Here is a 15,404-nt window from a genome sequence, read left to right as displayed (position 1 = left end):
GGTGGAAGTTATTTCACAGATAAAAACCAAGGTCCAAATAATTTGTTACTCACTCAAGTCACTATAGCTAGTGAGATTACAGACTAACTCTTTGATCACTGTCCTGTCCATTGACAAAAGAAGATTTAATGGCTCAGAAGACATAGGTGTAAATGTTAAAATGTAAATAAGATTTTTGTCTTCATCTTTAAAATTTATTGAAGCTTGATGTCTGGCCTAAGCCTAGTATCTAGTTCTGAACGAACAAGGCGATACAAGCTGCCTGCTACAACAAAGGGAATAAAGAATGGCTGTACAAATGAATTGAAGGAATTACCCAAATCTACTCTTTTTACTTCCCACTAAAATTTGGATAAACAGGATCTTAGTTTTCTTTCTTTCTTCTTTTTTTTGCAGTGAAATTTGAAATAATAAAACTTCATTTCTTATGGAATCAAGAACTGCAGATTTATGAGAGACACATTCTTAACAGAAGACTTAGTTTTCACATTGCCTTAAAAACATTAATTTAAAATAGGATAAATTTGGACCAGAAATTCTGAGGGGATGGGAAGAGAGTCTAAAACACAATGTAAATGAACATAATTTAGACCCTTAAAGGTATGCTTTAGACTGATTAATTACTAATTTTTAAATAAAGATTTTATTAAATTATAGCCTAAAATAGATTTGTCCCCTGACTATCTGTAAGGTAGCAAGTACCATGTGCTGGGGTGAAAGGTCAAGGAAATGGGACCAGCAGGGTTTTGTTAACGAAAGGACATTCTGGGTAACCTAGGTGAGCAGTTACAATATTCGGAATTCCACTTGGACAAATAGACACGCCTCTCTAATGTTCTGGGGTTTAGGGGAAAAAATGTGGCTTATCTTTTAAAAGCTGCTGTTCAGTGTTTCTATTTCTTTAAAATAAAGGACCTTTTCCTTTAAAATAAAGGAAATAGGAAGGAATAGGATATTTTCCTTTTAAAATAAAGGAATTTATTTTGGTATTATTTAAAAGGAGTTTAACATGGTTTCTTATTAAGTAGAAAAGTCATTTCAGAAACATAATTACTTATGTGTTGAACATTTCATATTGTAAAGATAAATGGCTGATTATAGTTTTACTGGAATTTCTTGACAAAACTAGCTGTATGTTCTTCTCCACTTTTTATTGCTTTACCTCACCCCAAATGACTGGCGTGGTTAATAACAAGTCTTAGAAAAAAAGGAAAGAATTCACTAATTGTGAATTTTGTGTGCTTGGAAAACTATTTAGAAAATTCCATTAAGTAGGCAGGCTTCTCTGGAAGCTGTGAGAACGGGATGTGAGGCAGGCAGCCGGGGGCTGGGAGAGTACGGTTCTGGGAGTAGGGTATAGTGGGACAGGAGTGGGTGGGCGGGGAGAGGGAGTGGGGTGGAGAGGGAGTGGAAGTGGAGTGGGAGTGGAGGGGAGTGGGTGGGAGGGGAGTGGGAGTGGAGTGGAGCGGGTGGGAGGGTAGTAGAGTGGGAGTGGAGTGGAGGGGAGTGGGTGGGAGGGGAGGGGAGTGGAGTGGGAGGGGAGTGGGAGGGAGGGGAGTGGGAGGGGAGGGAGGGAGTGGAGTGGGTGGGTGGGAGGGGAGGGAGGGAGTGGAGGGGAGGGGGTGGGAGGGGAGTAGAGTGGGAGTAGAGTGGAGGGGAGTGGGTGGGAAGGGAGGGAGTGGGAGGGAGGGGAGTGGGAGGGAGGGGAGTGGGAGGGAGGGGAGTGGGAGGGGAGTCGAGTGTAGTGGGAGGGGAGTCGAGTGGGAGTGGAGTGGGTGGGAGTGGGAGTGGAGTGGGAGTGGAGGGGAGCGGGTGGGAGGGGAGTAGAGTGGGAGTAGAGTGGAGGGGAGTGGGTGGGAAGGGAGGGGAGTGGAGTGGGAGGGGAGTGGGAAGGAGGGGAGGGGGAGGGAGGGGAGTGGGAGGGGAGTAGAGGGTAGTGGGAGGGGAGTGGAGTGGGAGGGAGGGTGGGAGTGGGAGGGAGGGAGGGAGGGGAGGGTGGGAGGGGAGTAGAGTGGGAGTGGAGGGGAGTGGGTGGGAGGGAGGGGAGGGAGGGAGGGGAGTGGGAGGGAGGGGAGGGAGGGAGGGAGGGAGGGGTGGGAGGGGAGGGAGGGGGGAGGGAGTGGTGGGAGTGGGAGGGAGGGAGTGGAGGGGAGGGGTGGGAGGGGGGGAGGGTGGGAGGGAGTGGAGGGGAGGGAGGGAGGGAGGGAGTGGGAGGGAGGGGAGGGAGGGAGGGGAGTGGGAGGGAGGGGAGGGAGGGGAGGAGGGTAGGGAGGGGAGGGAGGGGAGGGGAGTGGGTGGGAGGGAGGGAGGGAGTGGAGGGGAGGGAGGGAGGGGAGGGGTGGGAGGGTAGTAGAGTGGGAGTGGAGGGGTGGGAGTGGAGGGAGGGAGTGGAGGGGAGGGGGTGGGAGGGTAGTAGAGTGGGAGTGGGAGGGAGGGTGGGAGGGAGGGGAGTGGGAGGGAGGGGAGTGGGAGGGGAGTAGAGATGTAGTGGGAGGGGAGTGGAGGGAGGGAGGGTGGGAGTAGAGAGGGAGTGGAAGTGGAGAGGAGTGGAGGGGAGGGGTGGGAGGGTAGTAGAGTGGGAGTGGAGGGTGGGAGTGGGAGGGGAGGGAGTGGAGGGGAGTGGGTGGGAGGGTAGTAGAGTGGGAGTGGGAGTGGAGGGGAGGGTGGGAGGGTAGTAGGAGGGAGTGGTGGGTGGGAGTGGGAGTGGAGTGGGAGTGGAGTGGGAGTGGAGTGGAGCGGGTGGGAGGGTAGTAGAGTGGGAGTGGAGTGGGTGGGAGTAGAGAGGGAGTGGAAGTGGAGAGGGAGTGGAGGGGAGTGGGTGGGAGGGGAGGGGAGTGGGAAGGAGGGGAGTGGGAGGGAGGGGAGTGGGAGGGGAGTAGAGTGTAGTGGGAGGGGAGTCGAGTGGGAGTGGAGTGGGTGGGAGTAGAGAGGGAGTGGAAGTGGAGAGGAAGTGGAGGGGAGTGGGTGGGAGGGTAGTAGAGTGGGAGTGGAGTGGGTGGGAGTGGGAGTGGAGTGGGAGTGGAGGGGAGCGGGTGGGAGGGTAGTAGAGTGGGAGTGGGAGTGGAGGGGAGCGGGTGGGAGGGTAGTAGAGTGGGAGTGGAGTGGGTGGGAGTGGGAGTGGAGTGGGAGTGGAGTGGGAGTGGAGTGGAGCGGGTGGGAGGGTAGTAGAGTGGGAGTGGAGTGGGTGGGAGTAGAGAGGGAGTGGAAGTGGAGAGGGAGTGGAGGGGAGTGGGTGGGAGGGGAGGGGAGTGGGAGGGGAGTGGGTGGGAGTGGAGAGGGAGTGGAAGTGGAGTGGGGGGAGGGAAGGGGAGTGGAGTGGGTGGGAGGGGAGGGGAGTGGGTGTGTGCTGAGCGCAGCAGAGTCGGTGGGGCTGTGGGATGCGAGCGCTGGCCTGTGTGTGCGCTGCTTCTCTCCGTAGGGGCCTGAAAGATTTTTAAGTGGCACTGACGCCTTTTATGCCTGGATTCTAAGTATAGAACATAATCTTTAGGGTGTTTTAAAGAATTCAAAAATAGACAATAATTGACAATTAAAATGTCTATGAATTTTATCAGGTGAATCAAATCAACATTATTAATATTGTTATTGACAAGGAAGCAACTTACCTCTTTGTTTGAAAATCCAGATGTCAGGCAGGTTGTTGGATTTTCAGCTATAGTACATCAAGGTATATTTCCTAGGAGTAACTTTTAAAGTAGATTCTAGGAAGATAAAAATAGTGGCTCTGTTTACCTAAAGTTGTTTCTGGAATGATGAAGTATATTCCTGTCAGTGAAACCAGTAAGATATTTTTTAAAACATATTTTTTCCTCAACATTTTGCCTAAATAAATAGAATAGGATCTTTCTTTTAAACCTCTTAAATCTATTAACTAAGTATACCCATAACAGTATATTTTGAATAGCCATAGTAATATGGCTACATTAGAAACGTGGTATTAATGTGGGCTACTGGCTGCAGCCATAGTCGTCTTTGTTATTGTTATAATAGACTTGGTGTTATAGAGAAATTTTAGATTCACAGCAAAGTTGATCCATTTTTTTATAGTGATCAGGAAGTATTTATTACAATACCATATGGTAGTATTTGTTAAAAGGTGTGTATTTCTACTGTTAATTTCACTATATACAAAATGTATTTTGCAATTATACTTGCTTTTTTATAGTTGTTATTATTTCACAGTATTCCATTGGTACTGAATACATGTGCAGTGTCATTGTGAAAGAACTTAAGTGGATTTTTCTGATAACACTAATTGAGAAGCAGCATTTTTGGACCTTTTTCATGTCCTCTGACTAGGAGAGTGAATGTGTGCCTTGTGATTTATTCTTCTGTTTTGACTACTTTAGGGACTGAGAACTTTAACGTATTTCATGTTTTGGCAGCTTCAAACAGGGTAAGAATTCGTAGGTCTGTTTCAGAAGAGCTGTGACAGGAACGTTACATATGTGGGGGACAAAGATGCATACAGATTGTTGGAGCTTCAAGGAGACATCCGTTTTCTTGGAGAGGATTTATGTCCTCTGTTGCATTTAAAGTGACTTCCTTCCCGATTGATGTATCAATTACTACTGAGCTAGAACCACTCCTAAATTCTGAAGTTTAGTGTGGATAATGTAGTTAGCATGCACATATTGGAGAAAAACATAGAAACCATGCAGTATCAGCTTTCTCCTTTTGAAATAAAAATCTCACCATGCCTCATTTTTCTCCATTGTTAGAACCGGCTAGTCTTTCAACTCTCACCTTTTCCTCTTGGGAAGAAGGGTGGGGATTGTCTGATGTTGGGTTACTATAAAAAGAATCCAAGACCACAATGGTTGCACCTTAAATTTCAATTTCAGTAGATTTATTTGTTTCATATCAATATTATAAAAATTTAAAATTTTGTTATATGTTGCACTTTCAGAAAGTTCTCTTGACAGTTAATATAATCAAATTGCTTATCAATAGCATTTAAGGAAACCTTCTCATAGTCTTCTGATTTTAGCGCACCCTGTCGTCTAGAGCCTGTGTGATCCTAGTTAGTTGCTGGCTTTGGCATGTATTAGTAATACTTTAAGAATATCTTTACTTTAGTATTTGGGGGAGGAAGTGTCTGATATACTTTTTAAACTTTATCATGGACACTTAAACATTCATGCAGAGAGCAGTATAGTGAATTCTCAAATGTTCACTGCCTGTCCTCGCAGGTTTAATATAATGGCCAGTCTTGTTTTGTCTGCACACTCATCCCAGTACTTCCCTCCTGACCCCTCAATGACTTTGAAGGAAATCCCAGACATCATGTAATTTCATTGCGAAATATTTCTGTGTGTGTCTCTAAAAGAAAATAAAATTATTTGTATTCCCTGTGAGTGCTAGCTAGCTTTGTTATGGAAGGGAAGCTCAACAGTGCTTGGAAATAGGCCTGCCTTTGCAGTTTTTGTAGTTAATTTGCATTTAAAAAGATGAAGAGTTTATACTACTTGGGTATTTTATTATTATAGTAAATCTCAAAGGGTTTGAAATGTTGGTTTTGTAAATAACATTTAAGAAAATATTATGAATTACCATCATGAATATGTATGAAGTTCTGTGACAGCCCTTGGTTCAGAGCTAACCTGCAATTTGCTTTGTCGTTTGTTCATGGCTCCCTACCCCCAGAATTTATGTATCTTTATTTAAATGCTGTGGGGCAGCATACTTAGTTTCAGATGAAATTCTGTAAGCGTCTGTGTGTCAAAGAAAGAGAACAGAGAGGGAAGATAGGCATATGGGGCTAAGAAAAATAGAATAGGCTAAATGGGGCAAACATCACCAGGTACTAAACTGTAGAGGAATAACTCCCCTTCCTTCGCTCTGGCTCACCCAGCCTCCTTTTTGTCTGACTTTGTTGCTCTCTTTTCTTGTTCCTCCTCTGATTTTTTTCTTGGCGTGCATTTAACTCGGCCTGCGACAGGTAGGTGGCAGATTTTTCCCTTAGAGAAGGGTGCCCTATTGTACAGGGGCCGTGAGATAAAACTTTAAGAAATGAAATGTTTTAGGACTTATTTGCTGTGTTTTACTTGTTTTTATACATATTTTTAAAAAATTTATTCATTGCAATAGTTAGAATACCCACTGTGGGCTAGATTGAACTATTCTGTGCTTTGGATGGATTATATAGTGTATGAGAGCATTAATTTTACATTGATTTTTAGGTTTACTGTAGATGCTTTTATTAAAAATTATATAATAATTTTTCCTTTTTTGTTCTCTTTTGCTGCCCATTTATTGGATGAAATGGATTCTATTCAAATGTGATTCTGCAGTTCACAAGATTCCTTTGCAGCTCACCTTTGGAGGTAAGAGTTTACTCACCTGAATTCTAAAATCACTAATTGAACATGATTATTGATATCTTTTTTTGGACACTTATTTGATAATAAGGAGTGATCACTGTATTGTGACACATCCATTCTTCAGTAACAGTAATGAGATGAATACAGACTTTCTTTTAGTTAATAATTCCTATAAGTTACAAAGCTATTTACCTTCATAGCAGATCATTTCTTCTTTTTAAGTACATTTTCTTTTTTAATGACTGGACTGAAGTCAGTCCTTTGTATTAAAGAGCAGTATTGCATCTCCTTCTTTCGTAACCGTTTAACATTAGCCTTACTCTCTCCTCACGGCCCTGGTGTTAACACAGAGAGCTGGAGAAGTCAGGGGCAGAGACCGACATCAGGGAAGGTTCACTTGGTTCAAAAGAGCTTTTGAAAATCTGTGAATTGGTTAGGGATGAGAACAGGACTTAACCTTTTGCTGACCTGTTCTTGTAACACAGACACTTCATTCACTTTCTCATTTAATTCTCATAATGGTTCTACAGTTTAGACTTGAGAATCCAGGGAGAGAATTGTGAGGTAAAGAAGAAACTATTAGCTCTTCAGAGAAGCAGGAGTCCTGGTGAGCTCCAGGTGACAGGGAACGGCTGTGGAGGGAGCCCGGACGTGGAGAAAGGTGGAGAAAGGAGCGGGGATGGGAGGCCGCAGGGCGTGTGCCCAGGGGGCTGGGTTTAGAGCCAGCGGGGCTCTGAGGTCGAGCCTCCACTCATTAGCCATGTGGGCGAACGACAGCTTCTCTTGAGCATCAGTTCTCTCGCCTTTAAAGTGGGTGTAATAATTCCTGCCTCCCCGATGAAGCAGCAGTCGTGGGAGCAGGTCCCCAAACACTGTTCATACCTCAGCGATACTGTGTTCTCCTCCGAGGCCGGACTTCAGCCCCGCGCAGTGAGACTCTGTTCCCGGCCTTTCGCCTGTCCTTCGTTTTGCCTGTTGCTCATGGCACTCTCCGTTCCCTTCCCCCGCCCCCAGCTTGCTGAAATCACGGCCCTCTTCAGGGTGAGTCTAGCTCCAGCGCCCTGCCGTCTGTGTAGTGGAAGCGGTCCGGGCTTTGACATGAGAGAACCTTGGGAGGCCATGAACAAGTCATGTCATCTTTTGATAAATTTAAAAATGGAGAAAATACACACTTGCAAGTTACTAAAATAGAATGAGATGATGTGTGGCAAACAGTGAGCACAGGGCCAGTTGCATGCGGTTTTAAATAAAGTTTAGTGTAAAAACAATAAAAACAGAAACCAAACCATAAGAAACTTGGACAATATAAATTATGTATAATCTAATCTTTAGGTGATTAAGCACTTTCTGAGCATAGAAGAAGGGGGAAGTATCAAAGGAAAGAGTGGAAGTGTTAGATTTGATCCTGTAAAAAATTCATAATTTTGTTCATGAAAATGTAGTTAAAAGGCAATTTGGGGAATATGTGATAAAAAGGTTATACTTACTATAATGACTTTTTAGAATTAATTTTAAAATGTCTGATTTGCTTTTGTATAATATTTGGTTGGATTTTATCAGATAGTTGATGAGATGAAATACAAATGGTAATAAGTGTTTTAAAAGTTTAACCTTATAAGTGATCAAAGAAATGCAGGTTAATAAAACCAGTGATATACAGTTTTGTTTTGTTTTTTAACCTATCAGGATAACTTGCATGCTCATGTGCGCGCGCGCGCACGCGCGCGCGTGTGTGTGTATGCTTGGGAAGATGTGATATGTTTTTAAACTTCAGTTTATCAGTTCAGGAATCAGTTTGGTTATGCACATTAAAGACCTTATATAAATTCATACCTTGTAGTCGAGTGATTCTAGTCTTAGAATCACTGCCAGAGAAATGATCAAAGATGGGGACAAAATTTACATAAATATGTTTATTACAACATTATTTATAATGGCAAAAATTTATAAACAACCTAAGTGTCCAGCAGGAGGAAAAGGTAAAATAAACCATGGTACGGCCAGCCATATGCCAGAACACACTATAGCCATTAAAATGAGGATTGTACATAAATGTTCATAAGTACATACTGGTGAGCAGTAACACTGTAAAATACTTGTATATCAAGATAAAAACAGGATGCAAAACTGTACGTGCAGATCTGAATTTAAAAACAATTCAAGTGTACAGAAAATAGGAAGGAGATACACAAAATGTTGACATCAACTACAGAATGTTGTCTTGTTTCATCCTTTGCTCCTCCATAAAGGAGCCACACGGGAAGGAGAGGTACCTTGGCAGGTTTTTGGTGATGGCTCTTGTAGTCCGTGTACGACTGCTGTGTGATCAGGGAAGTCTCTGACTGGAGTGGAAACAACTGATGGAGGTCCCGGTCTTGGAAAAAAAGGCACTGGCAGGAGCTCAGGCTGCAGATGTGGTGTTTGAGGCTGGACTCTCATTTCAGCAAGAGCTTGGAGGAGTGACCGAGAATAGGGCTGTGAGCAGAGGGCAGTTAGGCCGAATCGACCTCGCCCCCCAGGGAGTAAGTAAGGGTGTGGGGCTTGATGTCCACGTCACAGAGGCAGGTAGCAGTTTGAAGATGCTTTTAAGCAGACCTCACTAATAGACTTCTCTCAAATGTAAGGTCAATGAGATGACCTATTTTTCTTGCTTCCTTGTTTTACTCTTATTGTAGTACATAGGAGGCACTGAGGAAATAACTGTGAATGAATGAATGAATGGCTAAGTTAGGTGGGGCTGAGGCTGAGAGTAGCAGGCGTTTACCCATCTTTTGGCAGCTGAAAGCACACAAGGCCTAATATTTGTATTTTAACATAATTAATACTCTGTCTTCCCAGCTAGATTGTAGCTCCGTAACACCTTTGTGTTCTTCGTCGTTGGATTCTCTCAGGTATAGATAAAGCTGAGAGTGTACCAGCCATACTTCTAGAGTTTTATTGTACAAATACATGTTTTTAAATTACATCTTGCTACTCTGGTTAAATATTCGGACTGTATGTGCGGAAGCTTTCATCTTTGGTGAAACTAGAAGGGACAGTATCATGATCGAAGCTTAGTGATGGTTTCTGTCATTTTCTGCCTGATCTGCTTTTTCTACCTAATGATTTGGAATTATATTTACTTTACCTTGGCTAAATTGATTTGCTTGTTATGGGACTTAACAGACATGGGTGGAGGGAAAAAAATAAAAATTAAAGGCGACCAATTTGCTTTGCTTTCCTTGAAGTATTTGGGAAATACTTGAGGGCTTTCTGTTGATGTTTTTCTAGCCTGGAATTTCCCAGGGGCCACCTGATGACATAGTTATTGGCTGCTACCCCCAAGTCTGCAGCAGCACTGACTCGGGACTCTGTTTCTTCGCCCTGCAGAGCCTGGGCGCCAAAGCAAAACTAAGGCAGGAGGACAATGGGAGTCCTGAATGTTTAATTTTTCCACTAAGCTTATGTTTCAGCTGGAGAGGAAAGATTACAAATATGGTAAACGCCCAAACACTTGTGCTAATTTTGAATAAAAGAAAAATAATTCTGGTAGAGACAGTAAAGTATATGGGACTTGCAGTTGAAAATGAAGGAGACTTTAAATTTCACTTTGTCCACACAAGCTACTATGAATGAACCACGTCCCTTTGTTGTAAGTCCTAAACAGTTAACTGCCACATGAATCTAACGAAATTGTCAAGTTATAGTAATTACATCAGTAATGTGATCTGCTGTCATTTGAATGGAGCCATGTGTGGAGAGTCAGTTACTTCCCTCTGTGGGGCTGACCCTTTTACATTCCTGTAAGCTGAAGACTAATAGAGCTCATTAAGCTTTATGGGAAAAGAGCTTTTATCACCTCGTCAAGTCAGGCAACATATTTCCATTCTATTCCTAATTGTGTGCAGCTCTGTGGCTGCTGATGTGCGCTCCCCGCGAGGTCTCCACCGGACCTCTCCCTTACAGACGCTTTTATTGACATTTCTGAGTCTGAATTACATTTTGTGTGGCACCACCTACACATGTCTTCAATTAAATGTAGGTAAATAAAAGGGATTATATATCAGAGGCTAAAAGATTCCTGAAATTCTCTTCTGAGTCAGACTGCCAGCCAATCCAGTAGGGTGCAGCCTCATCGTCATTTCGGAGGTGGACAGCTACAGGAGAGGCGTTTGCGAGAAGAGTTAAACTGTGTGTGAGACTGTAGGGTTACTTAGCTTTCTCTTCAGAAATGTCCTCTCTTCTTCATTTAAGATCAGTTCAAGTCTTCTCAATTCACAGTTGTTAGAACATCAAGAATTTACCAACTGTAGTGTGTTGGTACTGTGCCGAGCTCTTTGCTTACCTTGTTTTAGTTCTCACAAAGTATGTATGAGGTAGATATTACCAATTTTCTTAAGAAGAAAGAGAAGGTAGGTTAGTTAAGCGCAGTGTCACAGCTACTCGTATGAGACAACAGTAACAAGATAGGAAGGAATAAATGGAATGATTCTTATGTTACATGAAGTGATACAGTGTTATCAAAATACACTTGAGATGCATTTCGTAAACACTAGAGCAAGGTTTCTTGGCCTTGGCACTGTGGACACGGGTCTGGTAAATCTACTTTGCGGGTGCTATTCTGTGCGTTGTATGATGCTCAGCGACATTTCTGTCTTCTCAGGAGATGCCAGAGGCATCCTCCCTCTGACCTGAGACAAAATGCCTCCAGACTCTGCCAGATGTCTGCAGGGGGAAATCGCTCCCTGTTAAAAACCACGGCCCTACAGTTCAAAAACACACAAACAAGAGAACAAGCTAAAAATCAAAGAGGCATAGTTAATAAGCCAATAGTGAAGAGAACAGCAACGGTAATACACTTTCAGCCTCATAAAAGGCAGGAAAAGAAGGAAAGGTGAACAGAGAACAAGTGAGACAGATAGAAACCAAATAGCAACATGGTTCACCTAAATCCAACTCTGTGGGTTTATACATTAAGTGGAAATGATCTAAACCAAAACTCTGCTGTGTGGGAGTGTCCTGTGTCTGTGCGATCTAAAACGTGTCCGTAGTGGTCATACATAGCTACCGAACTCGGTAGGAACTGAGTTTTAAATCTTCTTCAGTTTCCTTTACCTTACGGAGCACGCGTGGCCAGTGGCTGTCCTGTTGCACAGGACAGGTCTAAAAACTCCCATTACAAGTCATAGACTGTCAGGCTAGATGAGAGGAAAATCGTCCGATCCACCTTACCGGCGAAGGCGTGAAGGCATGGCTGCTCTAAAGGTAGAAGGCCAGTGTTACCCTAATAAATTCAATTTAAAGGAAGTAGAGCGGTGGTTGCCAAGGCCGGGGGAGGAAGGATGAGGAGCGCCGCTTCACGGAGCCTGCGCTTCCATTAGGGGCGATGAGGAAGTTCTGTGAGGGATGGTGGCGGTGGTGGAACCTCCTCAGTGCCACCGAATGTACCCTCAAAAGTGGTTGGAATGGTTAGTTTTATGGCATGTATTTTAGCACAATTAAAAATATTTTTAAATGTCACAATTGTAATTCAGTTCAGTGGACCGCAAATTTACATTTCTCAAAATCATAAGCATTATGTAGAAATACTGTTAACTTTTTAAATTAGTAAGCTAGTGAGTAATTATGGAAGTTTTGTTAAACTGTCCACTAGAAAACAAGCCATATATTATTTTAAAAATCCACTCATGAATTGTATTTAATACCAATAAATCTGAGAAAAGATACAACTTTCCTTAATATTGCATTAGAATACATTACAGGTGGGGATTTAGTTCAGTCATTTTATCTTCATTTAAAGAAATTAGGAGCATGTGTTTAGCAATAGAGTGGAATAGTCACACAATCGTCTTAAGTCAGAGGTTCCCAGTCCCCCGGGCTGCAGACTGAGTCTGGTCTGCGGCTTGTTAGGAACTTGGGCTGCACAGCAGGAGGTGAGCGGTGGGCCAAGGGGAAAAGCTTCACTCCCGTTACCACCTGAGCTCTGCCTCCTGTAACCACCCTCCCCTGCCCCTCCAACCTGTGTCTTCCGAGATACCAGTCCCTGGTGCCAAAAAGTTTGGGGACCCGACTTAGATCCCTCCCTCCTCCAGCCTCCCTCCTCTCCTGTCCCTGGAAGCCGTTGCATCACTGCCTGAGCTCCGCCTCCTGTCCCCCTGCCCACTCCTGTCCCCCTGCCCACTCCAGTCCGTGGAAACAGTGTCTTCCCCGAAACCTGTCTCTGGTGCCAAAAAAAGGTTGGGGACTGCAGTCTGTCATTTTTTTTTTAAGTCCTCACCCCAGGATATGTTTATTGATTTTAGAGAGAGAGGAAAGGAGAGAGAGAAACATCGGTGTGAAAGAGAAGCATTGATCAGTCTCCCCTCCCCCAGTGCACCACAACTGGGGATCGGACCTGCAACCTTTGGGTGTACAAGGCGATGCTCCAACCTCCCGAACAATCCGGCCAGGGCCAGCCTTTTTTCTTTCTTAAACCAAAATTATTAAGCCAGTTTGATTTATCTTAAAAACGTTTCTGAATTAGCAATATCTGTAAGGAGTTTATTTAGTTTATTTTCTGTGAATTTGGAGAATATTAGTTTTATATAAATGCTTACTTATCTCTAAAAATCAATTAAATGCGTACTTATTTCTAAAAATCAATTTTACAGAGCTCCTCTAACTAAGAATTAACTGTGATTTATTAATATCCTCTGGAGGTGGAAAATAGTTCACATACAAGAGGTAAAAACTTCTGAATTACAGATTCACAAACATGTTACAGAGCTCTTAGCTTCATTTCTACAACTTCAGCTACAGGTCAGAAGTAGGCACAGAGCTCATCGGTTCAGTTCTCAGAGAGCTGTTCTCCTTGATTGATAGAACTCATAAATATACAAACAGACAAAAAACTAAGAAACCAGGTTCTTTCTCTTTTCTTATCCAACAGAGAATAGATCTCTATCATCTCCACAGAGGCCATAAATGAAATCCAACTATTGCCACCATTAATGGGGATAAGTCACAGGTTGTAAGAGAACCAGAAACAAGACGAAAGTGCAAACTTAGTAGAGAGGAAGAAAAAGATGTGTAGAGCAACGTGAGAGCTCTGTGGGCCTCTGTCTGCTTGCGAGTGAAGAGCAGACAAGCAAGGAAAGACATGGAGGCGGCACAGACTGTGCGGGCACTTCCAGGGTAACGCTGCGTCCAGGGAGCTCACTGGAGCTGCTCCCTGGGTGCCCTCCAGTCTGTCAGACTGTAATTAACAAAAGGGTACAATCATGACCTTCATGCAAATGGAGCATGAACGCATGTCACATTCCATTTGACTCATTAATTAATGCAAAGATCAGTAAGAAGACATTGCAACTGGCGTAAGAAGCATTTGAGGAAAAAACATATACAAGCAATTTAATAGGCAGTTGAGATGATGGCTGTTAGATAAAACGACAGGTTATTCTCTTACAGGGTATTCAACTAACCTTCAGGTTATTTCTTCTACGTGACACAAATCTATAAGTTAACCTCTGTCCCAACCAAAATATGAAATAACCCAGTCAGTAGAAAATCAAGCCCAGAAGTGTATTGACAGATGCCCAGGAATATTTCATATGATTGGGATCGTATCTTCCATTTTACAGTGTTACATTTTTTCCTAGCTTGGAAAAATGTTTACAGTGTTTTTAAAAAGGCTTGGCAAAAATAGTTTTTAATTACTACATAACAGTTGCTCATATGAATATACTGTAATTAGCTTACTTTAGTTTTTACAATTTTGTTTAATTTGGTTCTTTAGTGCCAATAGTAGATTGTCTTCCAGACAATTAGGAATTGGTTGCATTTGATTTTTAAATCACTTGTACAAAACTATGTGGTATGTTAACCATGAGTGCTGCTATTTGCATTTGCATATTAATTTCTTATAGACTTTCAAATTTAGTTTGTTTTTTTTTTTTAAAGAGATAATGCAGATTTTTGATGCCATAATGTTTTAGCATACCTTAGGGTTTCTATTTTTAAAATGAATCCAAATTTTAGTACAGTGTTTCATGACACTGTTAACAAAAGGCAAAACAAGGAATATGTTATTGTAAACCAGTGCTGACTTTCAATCAGGTGCTTAAAAAGATTACCTTTAGAGGCCTCCATAAGCTGTTGTTTAAAAAATTCAGGCTCTGGCTGGTGTGGCTCGGTGGATTGAGTGCCAACCTGCGAACTGAAAGGTCATTGGTTTGATTCCCAGTTGGGGCACATGCCTGGGTTGTAGGCCACGTCTCTAGTAGGGGGCAAGCGAGAGACAACTGATCCATGTATCTCTTGCACATTGATGTTTTTCTTCCTCCTTTTCTCCCTTCCCCTCTCTCTAAAATATAAATAAATAAATAATGCTGTACAGGACACCAATTATCTAATGTAGATTTGTGTGTGAACAGTGGTGTTTTGGGAGTGGTACTTTTGGATACCTCAGAAGGAAGAACACAGGCTCTACTCTCTTATAGCCCCTGAAGACTTGATCGGTACCAATCTTTGAACCCCTCATTAACCCCCCCACCCCACCCCAGGCTGCCCCGGCGCCTGGCGCATGACCCCCACTTTGCCTGTTCCTTTTTGCGTCTCTACAGTGTTTGTTTTAAGCATCCCTGAGGCACATGGAGGCCGATGGGTCAGGAGACAGGTGCACTTCATCAGAGTAAATACGCAGTCATTGTGGGAGCGGTTTGAGTAGAAGCCTGAATAGGCCTTTCGGGGTGGATGGCGTCTCCGGAGTTGCGGTGCGGAGCTCATTAATCACAGCGGCCAGCCGTCCTGGCCCGGAACAGAGGCGGTTTTCCTTTTGTATAGCTCGTGGTGAGCTTCATTGTATTTTTCCTGGTGTCAGCTGCATCCTTGAAATTGAGGAACTTATGAGAAATAACTTTGCTTATCCTTTCACATATCCAAAACTGTATAAACTAAAGGCATGAGAAAGATAAACTGTTAAATAATGCTAATCACATCACTGACTTACTTATGAGGAAATTAAAGCTAACTGCTCTTCATTTAAATAACTTTGCTATTAAGTGAATGAGCTACTGTTGTAATTTCATAGACATAATCCTTTAGTAGGTGCCATTCAGGCCCCTT

General features: G+C 43.2%; 1 protein-coding gene across 7 annotated transcripts in view; it reads left to right on the top strand.

Moving 5' to 3' along the window:
- ATE1 (arginyltransferase 1) overlaps positions 1–15,404 on the top strand; it is a 126,910-nt gene that overhangs the window by 36,720 nt on the left and 74,786 nt on the right. For all 7 annotated transcript variants that reach the window (XM_054581626.1, XM_054581623.1, XM_054581628.1 and 4 more), the window contains one exon: positions 6,294–6,326. In XM_054581626.1, the coding sequence (XP_054437601.1) occupies positions 6,294–6,326 (33 nt within the window). The remainder of the gene's footprint in view (positions 1–6,293; positions 6,327–15,404) is intronic.

This window comes from Pteronotus mesoamericanus, unplaced genomic scaffold (genome assembly GCF_021234165.1).
Source record: "Pteronotus mesoamericanus isolate MK-2021 breed Mesoamerican mustached bat unplaced genomic scaffold, CSHL_Meso_final contig_657, whole genome shotgun sequence".
NCBI lineage: Eukaryota > Metazoa > Chordata > Mammalia > Chiroptera > Mormoopidae > Pteronotus > Pteronotus mesoamericanus.
Note: the sequence above shows the minus strand (reverse complement) of the source record. Positions and strands in the feature narration are given on the sequence as shown.